The 25,206-nt window shown below is 48.4% G+C and overlaps 1 protein-coding gene across 1 annotated transcript in view; it reads right to left on the bottom strand.

Moving 5' to 3' along the window:
• The window catches only part of LOC142583203 (protein 5NUC-like), a 162,329-nt gene that overhangs the window by 45,868 nt on the left and 91,255 nt on the right, over window positions 1–25,206 (bottom strand). Inside the window, exons 4-6 of the mRNA XM_075693561.1 lie at window positions 9,061–9,246; window positions 2,719–2,916; window positions 947–1,207 (exon numbers count right to left, since the gene is read on the bottom strand). Of these exons, the coding sequence (XP_075549676.1) occupies window positions 947–1,207; window positions 2,719–2,916; window positions 9,061–9,246 (645 nt within the window). The remainder of the gene's footprint in view (window positions 1–946; window positions 1,208–2,718; window positions 2,917–9,060; window positions 9,247–25,206) is intronic.

The following is a 25,206-nucleotide window of genomic DNA, read 5'->3' as shown; positions in this document are numbered from 1 at the left end:
GCAGTGACCACGCATACAGCAGATACGAGCAAAGAGCCGATTAAGTGCTTCTACTTAACACAGTAGAACATTCAAAATTGGTCAAACAAAGAATCGGAAATGTATGCCATAAAAATGCTCTGAGTAAGTCATGCCGCCGTATGCTTGATGTTTCCTTTTCAAAACGAACAGAGCGTGTCCAGCAAGCAGGCTTTCCGTAACCCGGGCTCGTGTCCGTAGCAGTACGGATGCTCAAACGAATCACGAACTACTGTGCTGCTCTTCTCTAAGATAGACAACCATTTATCTGAGAAAGGTGGAATGTGATTGATTTGCGCTATGTTTCCCGACTGTCGCAAGATCTTAAAGAGACGGGCGATGAGCTAGAGTAAAAGTGCTATTTTCTGCGCCCATGAAACTTCACGCCTGTACAACATGACAGATTCCTGCAAATTCAAGCCCGCAAAATGCGCTACAAAACATAAGCAGAAAAACGTTCAATGCGAGCAGGCTGTGATCTATCAGATAGCACTATCCAGTAGGAAAACTGACTTTGGTCAAACAGGGTGCCGCCTTACTGAGCAATTACAAAAGCACAACTATAAAGTTCAGTGAAAAAGCGGCGATCATCTTGTCATTCACTGCAGGGATTGCCTATGCAAGCAGAAATTAATCACAGGTTCAATAGTAGGCGGCCACGAGGGCAAATTCAAGAGGAAAGCCATCGAAGCCATCGCGATAAAATAATTTTGTGACGATTGTGTAACCATGCCTTCCTTCTCTCTTTCTAAATAAGAAATTGCCTACCTGGAGAATAGCGCACATTTAAACTGCGCATACCATACAATTTCTACTATATGTTCTGTTTCGAAATATTTGAGTTATAAGTAGTGCTTAGTGTGTCCTGTTTCCCCCATTATTTGTGCGCGCCTCCTAGTGTAAAAATCATTCTTCCTTTGGTGCTCACATTTCTGCCGGATAGAGTCCCTCGCGATGCCTCCATTGATGACGGCGGCATTTACTACAGACCATGCCGATGACACAGGGCTATTCCTGTTTGCGTAGAAGTCAAGGAAGGAGTCAGCCATCAGGTTCACAGAATTGCACTCCCTGTATCGGCACAACTTTTCATCAGCCTCCAGCAAGACTTTTGTGGAGCCCACAGTTTTTGTGATCGCATCGTCCACAGTTCGTTTGTATGGCATCATGCTGTTTAGAACTTGTAAATCTGCAAACAGTGAGAAAGGTAAACAATCATGCTGGTTGAGTACAAAAAAGAATGATCGTCTGTTAGAGTCACATAGGCTACGTAATGTAATGGCTACGGTAGGGCTGTCACTTGGCACTGAACAAGGTGGGGTTATTATACGAGAAGTTTCTTACATATACAGTTTGCTACAGGAGGTTGCTTTATATTGAGTTCATTGCTGTGTCTTTCTGCTGTAGATTAGAAATGTGGTCGCAAATATTTAATAGTAATCACTACTTAATACGTTTGTCTGCTGGCTTCGTGTGCAAAGGATAAATTTAAGGAATTGCAGTACACGTGCCTGATTTTTTGTCTGTCTCAAAACTCCACAATCTTGAGGTAATTTCTTACGCATCTCTGAGATGAATGAAACGTGCATAATGCATGAAAAAACGATATTTTGGGGGGCAGAAACTTATCAAATGGCATGTTGTTTGAGGAAGAACCGAAATACCATGTTGAACGTTGAAGTATAGGATTTCGTTGCATCAGATAATACAAACACGTTTATCCGCGAATTATTACCCGCATTCTCTCAACACTAAATGGAACACACGCTAGCGCGTCGACAGCAAATGGTCGAAATACTTATAGAAATACACAGGCAGAGCGCTTTTAACATCGAAATGTATTTTCTGACCTCTCTCTTTCGTAATAAAATGATAAATCCTGGACACCAGTGTGTCACCTTTGAAAGAAATGAGAGCAGAGATTTACATATGAGAAAATTTTTGAAAGGCATAACCAGGTAACTTGAGATATAGAATTTTTTATTCTTAACCGAACGAAGGAGGTTTCGTTCCATTCTATATTGAAATAAATTTTGTTAATAAAAGCCAGAAGTTCGCAAAATAAATTAACTATGTTGAGAAACAGTGAGCTCATATATTCTGCTATATAACTGGTCACTTTTCTCAAAATAAAACACTGTTGTAAGTTTGTGCTCCTGCGTATCAGCCTCTTTCTTTGTCCTCGTACTGTGCGCAGAAAGCTGCATTCATGTCCTACCAACATGCCCACACAATCACCTAAGTGAGCTCTATTAAAAGAGTCGGTGCAACCAAGTCAAAATGAAAAACAGCATAGCGCTCATATTACTTTCGGAATTTAATCGCTCATGATCGACTGCCATAGTTTTTGCATTGCCCTGTGCAAACAGCGCACAAAATTACTCGTTCATAAAATGCGCTTTCCAAATACGGGCCAATAATACTTTGAAGTCACCTGGTAGCACTGGCGCAAGTACTGCAGCCTATGTGCGAAAAGAAATATTTTCATCATTTCGCTCAGAGCTTCCGGAAATGTGAGTCCTCATCTTCCCCGCCATGACGTGCGTGCCAAATGTTACAAGCTTCACGCCCACGTTCCTCATAAATTAAAGAAAAAAAGCTGTTGGTGGCATTTTAAGCTTTGGGTAAAGGAAGAGATAACTGTAAGTACTTAAACTATTTTGCGTTTCATATATAACCTCAACGTAGTCAATAACTTACCTTGGGGTACGTCCTGGCTCAGCAATATTGGAGAACCAGCCCAGTGCGTGATCACTCCGTCTCGATTAATTTCCATCCGGAGATAGCCTAGATATTTTCCAAATCGGAAATCTTGCACAATAAGGCACTGTGTTCCATCTCGTCGTTTATAGACGACCGGGTATGGCCCTTCAGGTTTGTCGTCGACTGGGGGCTTGCCTGCAAAAAAAAAAAAAAAATGCGCTGCCTTCAAGGAATGCCAGCTGCTGCAATGACACTGACTACTAAGTCATGGGTTAAAAAATCATGCGCTTTCATATATCGGGCACTTCCCTGAAAGATCCTGCAACCATGTAGGCGCTTTGTTTACTTCACATTGCATTCAAATAATAATAATAATAATAATAATAATAATAATAATAATAATAATAATAATAATAATAATAATAATAATAATAATAATAAGAATAATAATAATAATTTATTATTATTATTATTATTATTATTATTATTATTATTATTATTATTATTATTATTATTATTATTTATGCACCACAAGAAACAATACATAGTAAGTGGGCCTGCCAAAGCCAAATGGTCCAAAGTAGCAGAAATTACATTACCTAAAAAGATTACAAATCTATATTACTGACAAATCATCTTTGCAAGACCATAGGTCACGTCAGCAACATGAGAATAATGAGAGCAATAAAAGCGGCGTTGAAGTTTGAAGAGTTCGCCAAAGCCAAGGAGGTTTGAGAGTTTCAAGGATTTTTCCCTTTGTTTTTACATATTAAACCATTAGCTAACTTCACGAACATGAACAGCTCTCGTGTTAATTGTTCGCAATAATTGAAATAAGCCTATTATCTTTTACTCACTGAGCTTGCATTTCGCGCAGAAATAATATGTTCAAGCCTGCGATGTAATAAGTGATGGGTTCAAACCTTATTAATTTATTTACTGTTGCGACAGCATTCACATGGACACTCCACGTGTGTTTCTATGTGAAATGCACTGGTGATAAAATCGTCGTCGCGCACCATATGCTGCATGTGCGAGTGAACGCGTGCAAGGATGAGCCGACGACAACCGCTCAACCTGGGGCAAGCAATGGTGGAATGCGGACACGAAACGTGACGCTTTCTGCCACGCGCAAGGATTCAGCGCAGTGTAATGTTTGAGGGGAGGGGAAGGGCGCAATCTATCCGGGCGGCCGGCCGCGTATTTTTAGACTGGGGCGTCGCACTCGCGGAGACACTGGACGTTATTGCGCATGCACGAGTAAGGGCGGGTGCAAGAGAGAAAATTTGATGACTTTTGCTCCTTGAATATATGACTCTGCCTAGGCACTTCGGAGGAGTTTCTTAGCCAGTATTGTATGCGTTTGTGCCTAGGCGTGCCGGCAGAAATCGCGGGGCGCGGAAGTGCTGAACTTAGCGTCGCAAGTTGGTGGTTGGAAGTAATTATATTTATTCATTCGTGTTTTTTACTAATCGAAAAAATAGTGTGATTATTTCGAATTATTGGCGGCGCCTCCAGGACACCAAAGCGGCAACGGGGACATCAAAGCAAGAACCCGGACTGGTCCGTGGGTTGGGGCTCACCGAGACCTGCACGTGCCAGGGGTGCGTAAGGCAGACTGTCAACTATAGCGGACAGCCACTTTTTAACGCGATAGCATTAAGTAGCTCGTGTCGCAGAAAAACGGGGTCGTCGGCGTCGGCGGCGTTGTCCGTGAACGAAAAATGGTGGAACCCAATTTATAAATAAGAACAACTTGCTAAATGGGCTATGTGGGAATCGAACCAGGGTCACGGAGTGTGAGACGGAGACGCTACACTCAGCCACTAGTTCGATGCTTCAAAGCGGAACAAAAGCACCTCTAGTGAATGCGGTGTTGCCTTAGAAACGTGCCGTATAAAGTTACACTAGGGTGTATATCGGTAATTATGAGCATGTAAATTACAGAAGTCGCAGTTAAAGGCGTAGTGAAGTACGTTTCCGCTACATTTCTACTGCGCTTGTCGCGTACGCAGAGCCATTTTGCGGCAAACACAGAAGACCCCCTCCTCGCAATGTACGGCGCTTCCCCGAGAGCTGGCACGCCACTCGCCCGCTTCTAGAGGACGATCCCATCGAGGCGTCAGCCCCATCATCGCGCCCGGCTTCATGGCGCGTCGCGGCCCGGCTGTCTGTGACGATCATGACGTTTGGCTCACGTAGATCGTTTCTCCCTCCGAGACACCGAGTTATTTGGTTCGTTCCGCTTGCTCAGGCGCACGTTTCGTCTTTGCGTGACTCAAGAGCATGCCGAGCGAATGAGTGGGCGGTGCTAACGGGGTGCGATAACGATGTGCTAACGATGATAACGATAACGAGGTGATAAAGATGTGCTAACGGGGTGCGATAACGCCATCGCGTTCCACTCTTAAAGGCAAAGCTCAAGCGTCCTCAAATTTTTTTCATGCGAACACCCACTGGCACGCTTCGCCCTCCGCGAGCCTAACCTACGGGCCGCCCGGCTTCCAGCTTCGATCGCCCCGCTACCTCTTGGGTGCCCCAGAGATCCTGCGCACCCTTATTTTAACCTCAGGTGCTCTCCTGAGGCCTCTGTTTGCAGGTTACTTGTGCCCTCCTAGTGCAGTGCTTGGAAAAAAATGCAATCTACTCGCGACTTATACAACACCAGTCAGAACCTTGCCCCTTCAGTCACAGCGATCACCGTATGGGGCGTCCATGCCCACTGGCTCACCGCGCAGGCAGCCAGCGGCGGAGCGTAAGCAAACTCGACCCTACTCCGCAATGCCGGCATGTCTAGGGGACAAACGCAGACAACACGCGCAAAGAAACCTCCTCCGTAGTGCCTAGGCAGAGTCATATATTCAAGGACCAAAGGCCCCCCAGATTTTTTCTCTCACGCCCGCTCTTACTCGCGCCTGTGCAGAAACGTCGAGCGAAGCGAGAAACGCCCCACCCCGCTGTACCTACTAGCAATTATAAAGATGCCGCCTGGCAGCTGCGCGCGCCCGGCTGGGCCACTATACCTTGAAAGCCATCTCCGACGGGTACACAGTCCACACTGCGCTGTGTTTTCAAGGCGTAGTTCATCTTGATTCGACCGGCTATGCAAAGCCCAATTCGCTGGCTGCTTCTGCCGTGTTTCATCACTGTAGCGTTCTGCCGTGTTTACTATAATACTATAACATATTCAACCATTCATAAAAAAAAGCTTAGTGCCCTTCCAATCTGTGAACAAGGATGAACAGCGAAGCTGTGTATGTGGACCGCTTATTGGCGAACTGCACATTCGCAGTGGGTCGGCCCGCCATCACACGATCTTCGGGATCGGCCCACGTATGGGGGGGGGGGGGGGGGGGGGCTTAACGCCTGCTTCACCTAAGCCGCGGGTCGGCCCGGCATTACACTATCTTCGTGATCAGCCCGCGTATAGGGAGCATTGTGTCTAGACACCGACACGATCCTGGGGGAACTAGCCCTTAACAGCTGCGCTGTAAAAAAAGGGACAAAATAAAGGAAACAGAACAATCTTGAAAAGCACTCGTAGTATCGACAAGCTGCCATCATCGAGAAAAACGCCATATATTAGAGAAATTGTCACCCTCTAGATAAAGCTTTACTCGGCACAGTTCAATAAGGATAACAGAAAAAAGGAATACTAGAACTCTGTGCAATCGATTTGCCGTATGTAATAGAGATTTAAAGCACGATGCACAGTGAGATAATGTAATTTAATAGGATAAAAAACTAGAACATCTTGCTTACTACAGATGCGTACTAGACGCTGAGCAATTCTTAGTGATCTGTCCATTTTTTTGCGTAGTACGAAAATTGCCGTAAATATAAACAGGACCCCTTGAGGACCCTAATCACCTCCTTTTAACTTGACCTGCGAGCAATGCCTTGTACTGTCCAAAAAGTTAACAAGTTAATGCATGAACAATGGACAAAGGACCTTTCCTAGTGGTCAGGCGCCATGCACCAGAAGTAAACATATATTATTGAAAAAATTTCACCGACCATTACGATACTCTGTAATACGAAATTTGAGCACAGATCTATACGTATTTTCATTTTGCCATATATTGGCTGGCGCGGACGATCTGTCTAGTGCGGCACATATTGCAAACGGAGTGAGGTGTGGTGCGACTATCACGCTAATCCGGGAATCGTGAGAGACAGCGCGTGGGTGACGTGTGGGGGGGATTCACAGCTGCTGCCGCAGACATACCTCCGCTCATGCAGCGTTTTGTTTCCATACAGACGACGTGTGCTCTCGTAGTCATCTCGTAGTCATCGTGACCGCACAGCCCACTTTGCGGGGCGCTACGCCCTTATTCTCACGCTTTCGTCACACTCTCCTCTTTCGCTGTCCGCCTCATGGTTCCGCCACACCCTCCTTCTCCGCTTTCCTCCTCGTGCTCTCTTCGCTATCGCCGTCTTTCATCTTCTGCTGGGCTCCGCGTTCACTTTCACCCTTCGGTGCGCTCGTTTGCTCGGTTATGAGGTACGATGCCGACGCTCGCCGCAGGAACTGGTGCTTAAGAGCTGCGCTCTAAGATTCAAGAAACGCTCAATGAAGAATAACCTGCGCAGATTCAATGGACAGTTTTAAAGCGGCGGAAGTTGTACAACGGTTTTCTTGCTGCAGTGATAGCCTATGGTGGCGTAGCCTGGGGTGGTCTGTGTAAAATGTCATTCAAAGAACCGAGAGCAACGAAGTTTGACTGCATCAAAGCTAGAAATTTGCTTCGAAACGTAAATAATTATACCTAAAGATACATTTTATATGCGTTTAACCCACTCAAATGGGTAACACCTTCGGTGCAAAGTTAATTGTAGCCAGTAATTGGTAATTTTTGATTCTCACGCAGCGTTTCGCCGGCTCTACACTGGCGGTCTGCAAGCAGGGGCCCAATTAAACAAACATTATGTTTCTGGCGCGGGTGTATGTTTTGGCTGAGGTCATCTTTAATGGAAACAGAAGATATAACAGATTTTGTCAGTAGCAATGTTGTAATTGCGAAGTAATTCGGCAACTGGAAGCTGCAGCAGGTTGTAAGTAAGAGTAAACATTGCGTTGTCAATCTATTCTTTTCACTACGTTCGCGCCAGGCCATTTGCTTTTTGATGATTTAAGGAAAACTACAGTACATCATAGAAAGTTCGCTTTTCGTGAGTCCTATAAAAAGGCTCAAGTATAGCGAAGGAATTGCACCAGATATATTGAAGCACTTACAATCCCCTTTGTGGATGTCGGAAGTGGCAAAACAGATTGCTAAACTTTTCAAGGGTGTAAGAGCCCCAGTCTTCGCTTCCTTTGATGTACAAGTTGCTCAGATTACATACATTTGTGAAGGGCTTTTTTGTTGTTGTTTTTCAAGGCATTCCTTTTGCTGCGCGTCGCTTACGAAAAGTTCCGCCCAAATTTCCCACGCTCACTTACTGGAATCACCTACGTTCATTTCACAGCTTTTTTTTTCATGAGCGCGTCTCGCCTACATGCAAGAGGACTGACATGCAGCCAGCTTGGATCCAAGCACGGACTGTGGCTCCAATAGTACAAAGTTACGAAGTAGACGCACCGTGACACTGTGCTCAGTAGCCTGCACAGCGGAGTGAAGGGTTCTGCATCTCGTGGCCGGCGTGAGCGTTGTGCGAGCGCGCAGTAGTGTTGCCGCTGAGCAACTATGTGCGCTTCTCTTTTTCCATCGCGAGACGGATCGCATTCACGTGGCGAGACGGATTACTTATGAATGCGTAAACGAGTGCGATATGGCTGCGCTTCCACCAATTGTGCCGCAAGAGGCTGGTCCATAGCTACCTCTGGACATGCTGGACAGCTGGACAGAGCCACGACACGCTCGTCCGCAGAATGCTAAACCGGCGATCCGTAGTGCGATATGATGCCACCGTAACCGCTTAACTAAATATTCCTGGTAGCTAACTTTCTGGCTTCGTTTATGCTTGCGCAAAGTGCTAGCAGATGACCCTACATGGCCGTGTAGGGCGAGCGCATTTCCATGGGGCGCGAATGTGAGTGCGACGACATTAAGACAGCGCTTATGTGATGGTGATGAGACATCTTTACGATGATCGCATATGACAGCGGCGAGAAGGCCTACCATGAGAAGGCGTAATGTGACAGCGACAAGGATGGCGTGACAACGGCAACATGATTATTCCCCATTGCCCCAGCGGTAACCAATACCACGACGCCCTCCTCCCGCCTTGACGCATCGTCGGACGGGCGGACAGGTTTGCACTCATTCATAAGTAGTTACCTGCCTACCGCGAACTGCGTGGTAAGCGATAACGCAATAAACATTTAAAAATTCTTACCTGTGTACAAAAACGTGTTCGTGTGTCCACCGATAATAAGATCGAGGTCAGGGCATGCGGCTGCAATCTTTTGGTCAACATCGAAGCCAACATGACTTATTAAGAAAAATATATTTATACGTTGCTGCTTGAGACGGCGAATTTCATTGTTTATACTCTCAATTTCTGGTAGTATCCTGATGCGACCTGCGAAACATGAAGCGAGACAATCGTTATATTGCGACATGCTGAAGGACCCGATTACACTTTTCAAGTGGCGTTCAGGAAAGATATAAATTGTTTTCATCCGCAGTAAATAACAATAATATATACTTACAGTAGCCGTGTGCAGCATTAAGGACGCTCAGGACCGCACCGCGTGCAGGGCGATCACATAATCGCATAAACCTTGGTTATTGTTGCAGGCCATTCCCGCTTTCTGAAGAAGGCGTTCAGCAAGACGACTCAGACGACGATCGGAAAAAGAGGTTCGTGGTCGTTGCTGACCTGCCATCTTGACTGTGGCTTCCCTGTTTATATATTGTCATCCAGCTATTACAACTAAAACAGTTTACCACCGACAGAGAGGCAAAGAAATGTATGCATTTTTGCTATGGCTGGTCCTCGGAGAGCGCGCGCGAAACCACGAACTTCGTCGTTCTCGCCTTAAGGGTCCCGTGTCATCACGTGCAAACTTATTTTGCGTCATTGCTCCCCTCTCAAAAGCGACCAGCCCGGTCGCTTCAAGGGCAGCGGGCGCGCACTATGGGCAAGAGTGCCAACATGAAAAGAAAAAAAAAAACATACAGGAAAGTGCACAATGCTGAAGCGGTTTGTGAGGGTTGCTTATCTCTCGCGTGCGTAGTACGGCTTCATCCGTGCTACGTGGACGACTTCAGCACGGGGATGGTGTCGGTTCGAACCAGGATCAGAGCTTTGAGGCACCACCTCGTAGTTCACATCACTGAGGCGGCGTACAACTTCATAGGGGCCGAAATAGCGGCGCAACAATTTCTCTGAGTGTACGGTGTCGGATAGGTGTCCACACCCACACGCGGTCACCTGGTAAGTACTGGACATTCCGTAGGGTCCGTTTGTAACGGTAGGCGTCGGTATTCTGCTGGGTGCGGATGCAATTCCGAGCAAGCTGGCGAGCTTCCTCGGCTTTCTCGACGAAATCTACAGTGGTGTAATTTCTTGTGGCTCCGTGGTCTACCGGGAGCATGACGTCTAAGGGGGTTGTAACGCGACGTCCGTGAACAAGCTCGAATGGTGTAAACTCGGTGGTCTCCTGCACAGCGGTATATTGTAAGCAAACGTGACGTATGGCAAAACTTTCATCCCATGTTTTGTGTTGCGCATCAATGTACATGGAGAGCATGTCGGCTAATGTTCTGTTTAAGCGCTCTGTTAAGCCGTTAGTTTGGGGATGATAGGCTGTGGTCTTTCGGTGGTCGGTGTGCGTCAGCGTGACTACTTGTTGCAATAACACTGCTGTACACACTGCACCGCGGTCAGTAATGAGTACAGCGGGTGCACCGTGACGAAGCACGATGTTGTGGACGGAGTAGCTGGCGACTTCAGCAGCAGTTCCCCGCGGCACAGCTTTCGTCTCCGCGTAGCGAGTTAAATAGTCAGTTGCCACGATTATGCACTTATTTTGCAAGGATGACGTGGGGAACGGCCCAAGAAGGTCCATTCCCACTTGCTGGGACGGCGCCGGAGGCGGATCCAAAGGCTCAAGGAGGCCGGCAGGCTTGACGGGTGGAACTTTACGCCTCTGACAGTGACGTCACGTTCGCACATAGCGCTGAACCATCGAAAATAGGTGTGGCCAATAGTATTTTTGCCGTATGCACGCTAATGCATTCGCGAAGCCTAAGTGGCCGGCACAGAGATCGTCGTGACACACCTGTAAAACTTCCTCGCGCAGTGCCGTCGGGACGACGAGAAGGAACGTTTCCTGGCTGTTCTCGAAATTTTTCTTGTACAGGACATCGTTTCGCAGGCAGTACGACGTCAATCCTCGTGAAAGTGGGCGTGGGACAACAACGTCAGCTCCCTCGAGATATCGGATGACTGGAAGCAGCTCAGAGTCTGCACGTTGATAGTCAGCCATGCGCACCACGTCGACGACACCAAGAAACGGCAAATCTAGCTCCAAGTCGGAGGATGTCAAGGGAATAGGAGAACGTGACAAGCAGTCAGCGTCGCTATGCTTATGGCCGGATCTGTAGACAACAGTTATGTCGTATTCCTGGAGGCGGAGGCTCCAACGAGTGAGGCGACCTGACGGGTCTCGTAGATTGGCAAGCCAGCAGAGCGAGTGGTAATCACTGATCGCTCGAAATGGCCGGCCGTATAAGCAGGGTCCGAACTTGCTGATGGCCCACGTGACTGCTAAGCATTATTTTTCGGTCGTTGAATAATTAGCTTCTGCTTTTGTCACACTACGACTCGCATACGCAATTACACGTTCTGCGCCATCTTACCATTGAACCAGAATGGCCCCGAGTCCTACGTTGCTGGCGTCGGTGTGTATTTCAGTTGCCGCGGTGTCATCAAAATGCGCCAGCACTGGAGCGGATTGAAGGCGTTTACGCAATTCGGTGAAGGCCTGCTCTTGGTCTTCCTTCCACGCAAAGGGCACATCTTGTCGCGTCAGTCTCGTGACCGGTTCAGAAATCCTTGAGAAGCCTTCAAAGAAACGACGGTAGTAAGCGCAGAGGCCCAGGAACTGCTGAACAGCCTTTTTGTCTTTAGGATGAGGAAACTCGGCAACGGCAGCGAGTTTTTCTGGGTCTGGTCGTACTCCTTGGGGGCTGACCACGTGGCCTAGAAACTTGAGTTCCTGGAAGCCAAAGTAACATTTTTCAGGCTAGATGATGAGGTTGGCCTTCCGTATTGCGGTAAGGACACTTCGTAGCCGGGCGAAATGTTCATCGAACGGGCTGGAAAACACAACCACGTCTAGGCACGTCTGCCACTTTAGTCCAATGAGTACAGTGTCCATCATTCGTTGAAACGTAGCAGGAGCAGAACAGAGACCGAAAGGCAGCACTTTAAATTCGTACAGCCCATCGGGAGTCACGAAGGAGGTTTTTTTCACGGTCACGCTCGTCCACTTCGATTAGCCAGTATTCTGACTTTAGGTCTAACGAAGTAAAGAACTGAGCATGACGCAGACGGTCCAAAGCGTCATCGATCCGTGGCAGGGGTAAACGTCGCGTTTGGTGACTCGGTTAAGCCGCCTGTAGCCAGCGCAGAAGCGTAGTGTGTTTTCTTTCTTTTTTACTAGTACGACAGGCGATGCCCACGGACTTGTCGACGGCTGGATGACGTCATCATTTAGCATTTCTTGAACTTCACGCTTAATCGCCTTCCGCTCCATAGGTGACACGCGATACGCATGCTGACGAACAGGCCGCGCCGACTCCTGTGTAACGATCCGGTGTTGCGTAACGGAAGTGCGCTGGACTTTGGATTCCGTGGAAAAACAGCCGGAGAATTCAGTCAATAGGCCCAGCAGCTGATCCTTCTGTACATCTGCTAAGTAAGCATTAATGTGGACGCGGGTATTCAGGCTGGCGTAAGTTGTTGCATCCGGTGAAGTCGCTTGTATTGTACCAATGTCGGAGAAGTCAGCAATGTCGTTCAGAAATGCCACAGCTGTACCTTGAGGGACGTGCTGATACTCATGGCTGAAGTTTGTCAACGAAACTTGCGAGCACTTATGCTGTATTCGAACAAGGCCCCGGGCGATGCAGATGTGTCTTTCGAGCAGCAGCGGGATATTTGCCTCGGCAATACCCTCATAGCCGTCGAATGCGTCGCAGGTGACGAGGGTCAATACGCTGCTCCTTGGCGGCACCGTGATGTTCTCGTCAACAGTCCTCAAGGCGTTGACATACGTGTCGTCAGTGCTGCTCCCTGCTAAGGCCTGCGCCGTCGAAAACGTTACCCGCGACTTTTGTAAGTTAATCAGAGCTCCATTAGCCTGCAGAAAGTCCATTCCCAGAATTAGGTCCCTTGAACAGCTTGGGAGGATAACGAAATCCCCGAGGTACGTAAACCCACGAATACTCACTCGCGCTGTGCATCTTCGAACCGGGGTTAGCAGATGGCGTCCTGCAGTGCGAATCTGCGACCCAGTCCACTCGGTAGAAAGTTTCTTCAGCTTGCAGGCAAGGTCCATGCTCATAACTGAGGTGTCCGCTCCAGTGTCGATTAACGCCGTTATTTCTTCGTCGACTATGGTGACGGGAATGTTCGACGTTACTACCTCTCGTAAGGTGTTTGACTCCGTCTGTACGTCTGCGTCGTTCTGTTTTCGACGTTGTCGTCGTAGTGGAGGATCTTGCGTACGCTCGTCGTCAGCGGCCTCACCTCCGGAGGTCGCTGAACTCAGTTTTCCCGACCCGTCGGGCTAGGCGAGCGGCGTCTCAGAGCACCGCGAGTAAAAGCTTGGCTTCGTGATACTGACCTGTAACGAGCAGGAGACGCCGAACGGGGCTCCTGCCATCGCTGATCAACATTGCGACGATTCGCGACGAAACTCTCTATTTCCAGCGGCCGCTCATCAGGTCGTGGACGAGGTGCATTCTGCGAGAATCCACGGAGCCCCACATGACGATAAGGACACATTCTGTAGATGTGTCCGGCTTCGCCACAATGAAAACAAAGGGGCTTGTAGTCTGTGGTGCGCCAGACGTCGCTTTTCCTAGTCCTTGCTTCGGCGATGTGCGGTGGGCTGCGAGGCGGCCTGAAGCTTACGTCCATTTGTTGAGTGGGGTGTACCATGCTGCACGCACTTGAGGGTGGCGGACGGCGTACTGCTTCAGCGTAACTCATTTCGGCGTGCGGTCCCTGCTGTGGTGCCTCGTACTGTCCAGGAATATGGACGGCCTGCCGGACCTCGGCGCGCATCATTTCCGCAATGGAATTTTGTCCTACAGGGGCAGTGGTCATCTGCATCGTCTGCAGTTCCTCCTTGACGACAGCCCTGATGAGTTATCGCAAGGCGCCAACGTCGTTACCGAGGGTAACGGCAGAGAGCTCTCTTGAAATCATGGCGTCGCGGTTGTTTTGCCTGGTCCGCTGTTGAAGGGCCTTTTCCATAGTAGTGGCTTCGTCACGGAACTCGATCTGCAGGTGTCGTCAGCGGATTTCGAATGAGGCCAGCAAAGATTTCCTCTTTGACGCCGCGCATGAGATGGCGCACCTTCTTTGTTTCAGTCATAGAAAGTTCCGCACGTCTGAAAAGCCAATTCATGTCTTCTACGTACGCCGTGAATCGCTTATTCGGGCCTTGAATTCTTGCCTTCAACGCTAACTCCGCCCTCTCCTTCCTGTCCGCCCTGGCGAAGGCATTGAGGAACTGTCTACGAAATTCTTCCAATGACGTCAGTGTCGCCTCGTGGTTCTCAAAGCATGTTTTCGCGGAATCCTCAAGAGCGAAGCACATGTAGCGTAGCTTACGCTTGTGGTTCCAGTCGTTGAGGTTGGCAACCCGGTCAAAATGGTCAAGCCAGACGTCGGCGTCCTCTGAAGCACTTCCGTGGAATAGATTCGGCGTCCGAATGTGACTGACGACAACGTGCGATGCTGCAGGAGTGGCAGGAGGTGGTTGGTTCGTCATTCTAGTTCGTTCGTGTAGCAGATCATGCTGTGGCTGGAGTCCCTGGAGACGTCGGCTGGCCCGTACGTGCACAGGGGTAAGCTCGGCTGAACTACTCGCCGGGTTTAGGTCGAGGGTATGCCCTGGAGATCTTAACACCGACCTACGTACCCCGCGCCTCCACCAGAAATGTCACCCAACTATTACAACTAAAACAGTTTACCACCGACAGATTGGCAAAGAAACGTCTGCCTTTTTGCGATGGCTGGTCCTCGGAGAGCGCGCTCGCAACCACAAACTTCGTCGTTCTCGCCTTAAGGGTCCCGTGTCATGACGTGCAAACTTATTTTGCGTCAATATTTTGTAAATACAATTTGGTCTATTCTTTATCTTCCTCGGATTTTTGGTGGAGGTACTGGGTATGAACTTCTTACGACGGAGTTCCGCAGCGTGCGTCGCTGGGATTTTTTTTTTCAAAACGGAAGAGGCGGCCTCTGCTTTAGCGGCGCCAACGTCAGCAGTTGTCCTTGCACTGCAGAGAGATGCAGGCACGCCTTCCGGTACCGAGCAAGTCAATATTGGACACTGGTTGGCCGTCTACGAGCTTGTAAGTAAATATAACTGATTGGACGATACGGTCATGCTTGCGAATGTCATTTTTTCCTCACACGGAGCAGCAAAAGTTTGGTTCCGTAACCATGGCACTGAACTCGGAAGCCGGGATGCACGCAAGCAAAATGTGCGTCATCTGTTTAGAAAGGGCATGGGTCGTACGACCGCATGCAGCGAAGAAGGCGCTGTGCCACGTGCCCAAACGTCTACGCAGTCGCGCCTTTCATACATGCAAGACGTGCTGGCCCTTTGAAGCAATGTGGAAGGCGAAATGTTAGAATCTCACAATATGGGAAATGGTTTAAAAGGAAAAGCAGATGATGCATTTAGTCTGCTCATTTGCAAGGACTGCGATACGGTCGACGCCAGCATGCGGCAGTGCAGGCCTTCTGAGGATTCCAAAAGCCACTGCGTGGCCCATCATTTTGTGCGACACCTCCCAACACGATCGCAACACAGTAGGGCGATGACGAACTTACTTGGCCACACCTTTTCGGTCATTACGGACCACAGTGCGCTGTGCTGGCTTTCGTCCCTCAAAAACACGGCTGGGCGACTTGGTCGCTAGGCAATAAATATTGAGGTCTACAGTCTTGATGTCCTCTACAAGTCGGGCGCCATTCACCAGGGCGCCGATTACCTATCTTGTCCTCTCGTCGATCCTCATGATTCTACTGCCCATACTTTCGACACGTGGGTCTTCGCCATCTCCGACAAGTGACATACGCAATCAACAGCTCAGCGATGGAAACTTGTGCTCCATCATGGATCCTCTATGCTCTAATTTCTCCGACCTGTCCCTCCACCTGTTCGTGCTCCCCGAAAACATTGGCTACCATCGCAATTTCAACTCAGACGATCACGAGCTTCTGTTCGTAGTACCTATTACCCTTCATTCCAGTCTTGCCGCCAGTCTTCCCCACGACGCCTTAACAGCATCGTACTATTTCGAACATACCATGGCGTGTGGCATCGGTTCTCCTGGCCAGGCCTTTACCGTTGTGTGCGCAAGTATGTAGATGGTTGTGAGCTCTGCCAATGCCGCAAGCGTTCGTCCTTGCTGCCGGGTCGCACACTTCATCCTATAGACATTCAAACTATTCTGTTCTACCGCATCGCTCTTGATTTAATTGGGTGATTTTCGACGTCTCTTACCAGGAAAAAGTGGATGGCCGTAGCTACTGACTACGTGATAGGACACGCCATCACAGGGGTACTGCAACACTGACGTTACAGACTTCCGGCTTCATGACGTCACCGTTCACCATGGCGCACCACGGCACTGCTGGCCGATAGCGGTGGAGTCTTTGTTTCACAAGTCAACGATATATTTCACTCGTGTTCCACACACCACAAGCTTACCACCGTATGCCACTCGCAGAGAAAGGGACTTACAGAACTCCTTAGCGGCGCGCTCATTGCGATGCTATCCGTGCACGTTTCAGCCAATCACCGTGATGTGGACGAAAGCTTGCTACGTGTGAAATTCGCGTAAAATTCTTCCAGCCAAGCTGTCACCCCATTTGCTCCGTCTGCCTCTTGTTTGGTCACCTCCCGACATTCGACATTGCCTTTTGAAACACTGCTTCCATCAGCTACGCATGCTTCTAATTAATCTACCCGTGAAGCTACATTTCGTGCTCAAACGGCTCGTCTCATTGCACGGGACCGTCTCGCAGCCTCGCCGCTGACTCAAAAGACCCGTTACTATAGCCACCACAGAACTGTTTACTTCAAATCAGGCTCTTTCGTCCTTTTTTGGACCCCTTGCCGCAACTTCGGCCTGTCTTGGAAACGTGTTTCGCAATACTCCGGGTGATAAGACTTTACGCCAACTAACCGAGATCACATACGACGTCGTCCCATTGGATGGTCGCTGGTCAACTTCATTGCCCTTCACCGTCATTGCGCATGTGTCCTGTATCAAGCCATACGTTCCCACCTACAGCCTTTTCCCTTCTCTAAGCACCGAGACGGCGCTCAGACCTACGGGGGAATTCTGAAGAAAGCGCTCGGCAAGTAACGACTGGCAAGTGACGACTGGAAAACAACGTTCATGCTTGTTGCTGATCTGCTAAATTGGCTGTGGCGTCTCCGTGTATGTATATCACAAATAAAATTTTGACCAGTTCCTCAGTGCCTTCCGTCTGTTCTACTTTTGTTTATTAATGTGACAGCACCTAATTATTAGGTTTAAACTTATTTCCTGCATTAAGTAAGAAAATGTAAGAAAACGTAACGTGACCTCTAAGTAGACTGCACAGTAACACTACCAAATCTAAATTTGTTCTTTTCTGCTCTAGGCAAAACCTATTTCAGGGACGATATCGTTAAGCTTTGATTCCAGCACACATTATCCTACTGATCGCATTGAATGTCATAGCATCACTTCAAATAAACATCTAAAATTTCATAAGCATGTTTTCTATTTCACGAAAGGTACCGTCTGCGGTATTGTAATAGTGCTAAATCTTCGCAATTTTTTAGATGTGAGAACCCTGATCATCTTTTACTATGCTTTCATTCTTATGGATGCCGGCGACCAAAAATATGCGGACCGCGGGAGTGCGTCTGAAACTGCGTCGAGAGTAGCGCTCGAGAGCCGGCGCACATGCACGTCCCATCATACGTGATGGTTTGTGCTGTTGCCTTCCTCGAGGGCGTACGCTGCTTCAGGACTAAACATTGAACGGGCAATTTCTTGCATTGCAATTTCTTCCGTTATTACGTTGCCTACTGCCTACTCAAGCACTTTTTGACGACTAGACCAAAATGCCTTGCTTTTCACTGCAACGTAAGCTTATCTGGAAGGTTTCTAATATTTGCTGCCGATGTGCTGCGCAGCAGTAGAAGGGCTTCTACTTTCATTGAATAAAGTGTTGATGCGCTGTTTGAATCCTTTTGCCAGACAAAGCACACCAATTGCTTCAATAAGCAGCAGCTAATATTGGAAATGCTCCTGATAACACAAGGCCGCAGTAAGCAGCAATTGGTATTCTGCTCGAATCGTCAAAAGACGGTTGAGTAGGCAATGTAGAGTATCGATGCTCAATACGGCGATGAGCATTCCTTTGACGTTTTCCACGAGGCAATCCTTTGATCATCTCGCGCCCACCCGACGCAAGGGCCTGACATAGACTGTGACCCACAAACAAAGGAGCTTACTACGAGGCGACTACCGTGAAGATCACCCTACCTGAACGTGACCATCATGAGCTGAGCTAACTGATGAAACGGGCCAGTGTCGAAGACTACCGTGGGACAGAACTGCTTGTTGGCCTAGCTGGTGCTTGCTAAAATACATGTTTTATTGCCGACTTACTATGTAAAATGCTTACCGTATAAAAAAAAAGGTTAAAATTGCATTAAGGATACATCTATCGTGCTCTACAAATCGGAAACAAGATTGTTTGACCGCTGGGTAACGTAGATTTGTGGGCAGCCTGCGCATGTATATATATATATATATATATATATATATATATATATATATATATATATATATTCATGAGTCACAGCCCAAATTAAACCAGTTGGAAGTGCCGCCCGTGTTGTCTTTATGTGTCTTCCTTTTGTGTGCGTTTTAACTTGCGGCAAAAATCATGTCTTCTACCGTGGGAACAGCATTGACTTCGTATTCCCAGATTGCCACGCGCTTGCGCCTTATGCGGAGGCAAACGAACAACATAGTAGGCGGAACGATGCATAATAATCGGCGGGATATTTCGACCGAATCAACGATTGTGAGTGGCCGAGAAACAGTTATCAGATTCTTTAGTGTAGTCTCCTAGGGTGGCGAGATAAAAAGCGGATGCCTTTGGTGCAGTGATAGGTATCAGCTGACGTGTCCTAGGGTCCTTTAATGTAAAACTACTCCAACATGTTTTTATTCCAATCTCCTGACGTCAAATTTGCGTAACGTTCGACGCAAGCATGGGGCGGTCACCTGCAGGGTTGTCTGAACAGGCCACTCAAACACTCTCCTCGTTTATAGGAGGTAACATTTGTATCGTTTAAAAACGAATGACATTGCATACACTGAGCGGCTTGTCTTATCTAATTGGCTGAAAAGGGGCGAGTAACACGCTCAAGTGGAAAGGCGTTCGATGGGGACGAGCCAGTGCACTGAAAATCGATAACCGGATGAGCAGGGTGGTGCGGGTGTCTGTGATTGGTCCGCTTTCCCTTACTTAGCTTGCGGTGGGTGTTCCAAAATTGCGACGGCATGCAACGGAAGGCTAAAAATTCCGCTAAAAAAAAACCTCAGCAAAGAAGAGTTGGCAGAACGAGGTCGGAAAGGTGCCGAAAGTTCTCTAAAACGTTACACGGCTACGCTACAAGCTTTATTGTACGCAAGTAAAGCCGTGCTCTCCGGCAGGTGCGAGTAGCGACTGTTTGGGCGATCGGCGGCAGCCATCCTTTATTCCTATCGGAACGGGACAGCTTGCGTCTATTCAGAGGAAATTCAGTTTTCTTCAGCATATTAATATAGCTTTAACGCGTACGCGTCACTTTGACGTTTGAGTTCGCGCGGTTTTGTGAGGCCGCGTGACAGGCAGATCACGCGGCCTGCCTTTTGACCAATAGCCGAGGGCTAATGGCGAAAAGGCGTCGAATCATAAATAGCAATTTTTGTTTTGTTCTTTATAATTATGCATAATCAGTGTGTTCAAGGCATATAAGAGGGGGAGCTATCGTGGTTTTAGCGACGCCGCCTGACAGACAGGCGAAGTGGGGGTGGTCCCAAAGGGTTTTGACCAATCGCGGACGGCTGATTGCAGAATTAGAATAGAAAAGTTAGGAATAGCTTTACGTTATAGCGCCCCTGATGTGAACTGAGTCGTTTAATATGATCCTACATGCAGTGGGCTTCCGTACAGGGAGCCAGTGTAAATAATGTAAAATAAACCCTGTTTCCTTCATTACTACGACCGGACGTACTCATCATTGTCTCGGGTGTATTTCTTGCCCAAGCACCACCTCGAGCTGCAAGAAAGTGCTTCGCAGCAGTGAGATCAAGAAGGCAGTCCTCATGATCTGGAATTGGCGTACTTGGGTCTGTGGTTCCTGTAGACACGACCTTAGCAAGCTTGTAGTAAGCTGAGGACGGCAGAGCGACTACAGTAGATTCAGGGTTAGCAGACCACCTCTTCGTGGATCTGGGAAGTACAACCGTCAGAGTGACGGTGCGAAGCCTTGGACGATTCCAGCAAACTAGAAGGAATAGCAACAGAAAGCAGTCCTCACGATCTAGAATCGGCTGACCTGGGAACGTGGCTCCGGGAGACACGACCTTCGCAAGCTCGAAGTAACCTGCGGACGGCAGGACGACTTCAGTATATAGAGGCGGGTTTAGCAGGCCGCCTCTTCGTTGATCACGGAAATACAACAGTCGGAGTGACGGTGGGAAGGCTTGGACGACTCCAGCCAACTTGAAGGAAGCGCAACAGAAAGCAGTCCTCACGATCTGGAATCGGAAGACCTGGGCACGTGGCTCCTGGAGACACGATATTCGCAAGCTCGAAGTAAGCTGCGGACGGCAAGGTGACTTCAGTAGAGGCGGGGTCAGCAGACCGCCTCTTTCTGGATCACGGAAGTACAACTGGCGGAGTGACAACGTAAAGGCTTGGGCGACTCCAGGAAACTTGAAGGAAGAGCAACAAAAAGCAGCGCTCACGATCTGGGATCGGCGTAACGTGACTCCGGGAGAGACAGACTTCGCATACTCAAGGTTGGATGAGTGCTGGAGCGACTACGTTTCTATCGGGCAATTGGTTCTGATTGATTGCCACGGGGTGTGCGATCAATGTAGGGGCAGTTGTCGGTTCTCGGAAAAGTATGGATATCACAGTGTTAAGAAAAGAGGAGCTGCTGTTGTCAGCAGAGCTGGGTACAGTTATGAAACATAAGTTCAGGAAACCGAAAATTCGCACAATGACTGACGAAGTGGATTTCGATGAGGACGAACTCACGGATGTCTCGGAAATGATATGTCGCGAGAGGAAAGAAAGGGCGGAAGGGAACGCAGACAGCAATTCAGGTCGACCAAATAAATCAGGGGCAAGCGAGATTAGCGCGCATTGCAGATGTAGCGCCGACACAAAGGGAAAGCTTGAAAATGACAAGTTTGCTTCAGCCGTAATAAACAGGTGATGGCATCAATATCTGCCTGATTAATTTTGAACAGATTGGTGAGAAACAATCACTTCACATGCTTTACTTGGGTTGCTGTCGGGAGAAGCCTCGCAAGCCGTGGCGTTGCTGAGCGCAGACGAGGCAGGCGTTCAGCGAAGTCGAGTTTACTCGCAAAATACAGGCTTTCCACAAGAAAATTTCGGAGGCCATTCCATTGGGAAAGAAGTACGCCTATAGAAAGCTTGGTTGAGTTTGCATGTAGCCTGAACGATAATTTTTCAGACTGGGTGAAAGGAGCAGGAGCGGATAACGTCAGTAAACTGTAATATTTAATCTACATAGAGCAGTTTTATGAGACTCCGATGAATAACGTGCCAGTGAGTTTGAGTTTTGGGCTTTGGTCTCGCTGTTGTAGTGTGGTCCAGTTTATACGACTACAGCAAAGCAGAGGATGATTTCATCCGCTGCTGTACTGGCAAAAAACCGGACACGAAGGACGTGGGTGGGTTCCGCGAAGAGGGGACGCGGACGACACCCACGCGAGGAAAGAAATCGGATTAGTGCTTGCGCCGTAGACGAGGCGCCAGATCGGCACCCTCGCTCGGAACAAAAGAGAAGACGGTCCGAGCGTTCGGGGAGATGGGCGTCAAGATAAAAGCTTGAGGTCGCCGCCATTGCTCATGCCCGTGCGCTTCCCAGATGTCCCGTCGACCATCCCGGCCACGGAAATTGGGCGACACGACACAGCCCATTTGGTTTGAGCGTCATTGTTTGTCATCCGTGCGCACCTTCTGAGAACGACCAGTTAGCCGGCTACGACCGATGGATGCATTTGTGCGCGACCGCCATCGGGTCCCAATTATTGTGTTTGGATTTCAAGCGAACTGGCCCACAGCTGCACGGGAGATCGAGTTTTCATAGTACTGGCAGGGCAGCCCACTGCCCGGCAGACATGCCGTCAATAAGCCGTGGTTTCGTGGAACCATTCTCGCAGCTTGCGTGGCGGTCACTTGCAGGAGAAAAGGGGAGGACATTAAGGCGGATACTCAGAGCCTAACGTAGGGGAGAGGCAGCAAGAGGGAGTCTTTCAGCAAACCTATCCCCTGGCGTGTTGTAAAGTGTGCCACTGTTTTCACCAATGCCATGCGCATCAGGAAGGTTGTTGTGCTGTTGGTTGCAATGGGGACAACTCACATGTGTGAGTGGCTGGTTTGTGACTCTTTTGTGCAGCTAAAGGTTTAAAAAGTCACGTTTTGGTTGTGTGGGAGAGAGCGGAGTCTCGGACATGGACCCGGACAGACGCCTCGTCGCTTGAATAAAGCGTCTGTTTACAGCACAACGGCTCTGCCTTCGTCCTGCCACCGTGCGCTCGAATCCCCGAGGGGCGCGACTTCGGACCTTAAACACTTTCCCTCTTTAACTAGTGTCGAAGCTCCAGAGGATAAAGGGAAAAGAAATTAACTGTTCCCCTTTGGGTTTAGGACAGGCAGGAAAATGTGTCTTTAACCATCGCAGCACCGCTGGCCAATGAGTATGTAGCAAGCCGTGGCTTCAGGCTACAGAGCAGTACATCCTGAAGGGGCACGCAGGACGACAAAGGCAGGAAACACACAGGACAGCGCTGTACAGTGCGTTTTCTGCCTTCTGTCTTTCTCGTCTTGTGCTGCCACTTCAAGGTGTTCAACCAGCACCAACATGGCCGAATGTCAATTCTTCCACAGATCAGTAGCATACAGTACTATCAAAAGCCGTCCCTAGGACCAAAATCTCACCCTCGAAAGCAGCAAACCACACACACACACAAAAAAAAAAAAAAGAACGAGACGACATAGTCACAGTTTGGCGCGCATCGCAGGCATAGCGAAAGCACCTGAAAACCTTATAATAGAAGCCACAAATTATCAGGAAGGGCTAAAATCAAGAGTTCAGTTGCCATGCTATCACTCTAAGGAAACGGGTCACTTCGCCTGAAATTGCCAAAAGGAAAAGCAAGTATTCGCTTCCATAAGCAATAATGCGAGTAAGCTCGATGGCCTTAAAGGCACACTAAAGGCAAATACTAAGTCGACGTGGACTGTTTAAATAACATTCCAAAAACTTCGCAACGCTTGCGTCGTGCCAAGGAACGGATTAATTTACAAAAAATTTGCATCTAAAGGGTCGCAATACCTTTTTCGAAATTTAATTCACACATCACCCAACTGGGGGATTGTCACGTGGCATACGCCATCCGGGTTTTAATCCACCGGATTAAAAAAAAATCGGCGTGTTGATAAAATTTCACAAACAGGCCTGGAGTGTGGCCTGATCCCGGTGACCAGAACCGGTAACGCACTCCCTCACCAGAGCAGGATTGGCCACCCTGGTGCAGTACTTGGCCACAACCTCCTATATGAACACAACAATCAAACCCCGGCTCTCAGTCCCCAGCAGCTGCGAAGCAACTGACCACGGCGGCGGTCAGACCTGCGAAGCAGCAGAGGGTGCTAAGAATCACTGGCTCCAGACAGGCCGCCATTGGAATATGAACCTGGCAACGTTTAACGCTAGAACGTTATCTAGTGAGGCAAGTCTAGCAGTGCTATTGGAAGAATTAGAGGGCAGCAAATGGGATATAATAGGGCTCAGTGAAGTTAGGAGGCCAAAAGAAGCATATACAGTGCTAAAAACCGGGCACGTCCTGTGCTACCGGGGCTTAGCGGAGAGAACTAGGAGTCGGATTCCTGATTAATAAGAATATAGCTGGTAACATACAGGAATTCTACAGGATTAACGAGAGGGTGGCAGGTCTTGTTGTTAAACTTAATAAGAGGTACAAAATGAAGATTGTACAGGTCTACGCCCCTACATCCAGTCATGATGACCAGGAAGTCGAAAGCTTCTATGAAGACGTGGAATCGGCGATGGGTAGAGTGAATACTAAATACACTTTACTAATGGGCGACTTTAATGCCAAGGTAGGCAAGAAGCAGGCTGGAGACAAGGCAGTGGGGCAATATGGCATAGGCACTAGGAATAGCAGGGGAGAGTTATTAGTAGACTTTGCGGAACAGAATAATATGAGGATAATGAATACCTTCTTCCGCAAGCGGCATAGCCGAAAGTGGACGTGGAGGAGCCCGAACGGCGAGACTAGAAATGAAATAGACTTCATACTCTGCGCTAACCCTGGCATCATACAAGATGTGGACGGGCTCGGCAAGGTGCGATGCAGTGACCACAGGATGGTAAGAACTCGAATTAGCCTAGACCTGAGGAGGGAACGGAAGAAACTGGTACATAAGAAGCCGATCAATCAGTTAGCGGTAAGAGGGAAAATAGAGGAATTCCAGATCAAGCTACAGAACAGGTATTCGGCTTTAACTCTGGAAGAGGACCTTAGTGTTGAAGCAATGAACCACAATCTTGTGGGCATCATTAAGGAGTGTGCAATGGAAGTCGGTGGTAACTCCGTTAAGCAGGATACCAGTAAGCTATCGCAGGAGACGAAAGATCTGATCAAGAATCGCCAATGTATGAAAGCCTCCAACCCTACAGCTAGAATAGAACTGGCAGAACTTTCGAAGTTAATCAACAAGCGTAAGACAGCTGACACAAGGAAGTATAATATGGATAGAATGGAACATGCTCTCAGGAACGGAGGAAGCCTAAGAACAGTGAAGAAGAAACTAGGAATTGGCTAGAATCAGATGTATGCGTTAAGAGACAAAGCCGGCAATATCATTACTAATATGGATGAGATAGTTCAAGTGGCTGAGGAGTTCTATAGAGATTTATACAGTACCAGTGGCACCCACGACGAT

Source organism: Dermacentor variabilis, chromosome 1 (assembly GCF_050947875.1).
Source record: "Dermacentor variabilis isolate Ectoservices chromosome 1, ASM5094787v1, whole genome shotgun sequence".
NCBI lineage: Eukaryota > Metazoa > Arthropoda > Arachnida > Ixodida > Ixodidae > Dermacentor > Dermacentor variabilis.
Note: the sequence above shows the minus strand (reverse complement) of the source record. Positions and strands in the feature narration are given on the sequence as shown.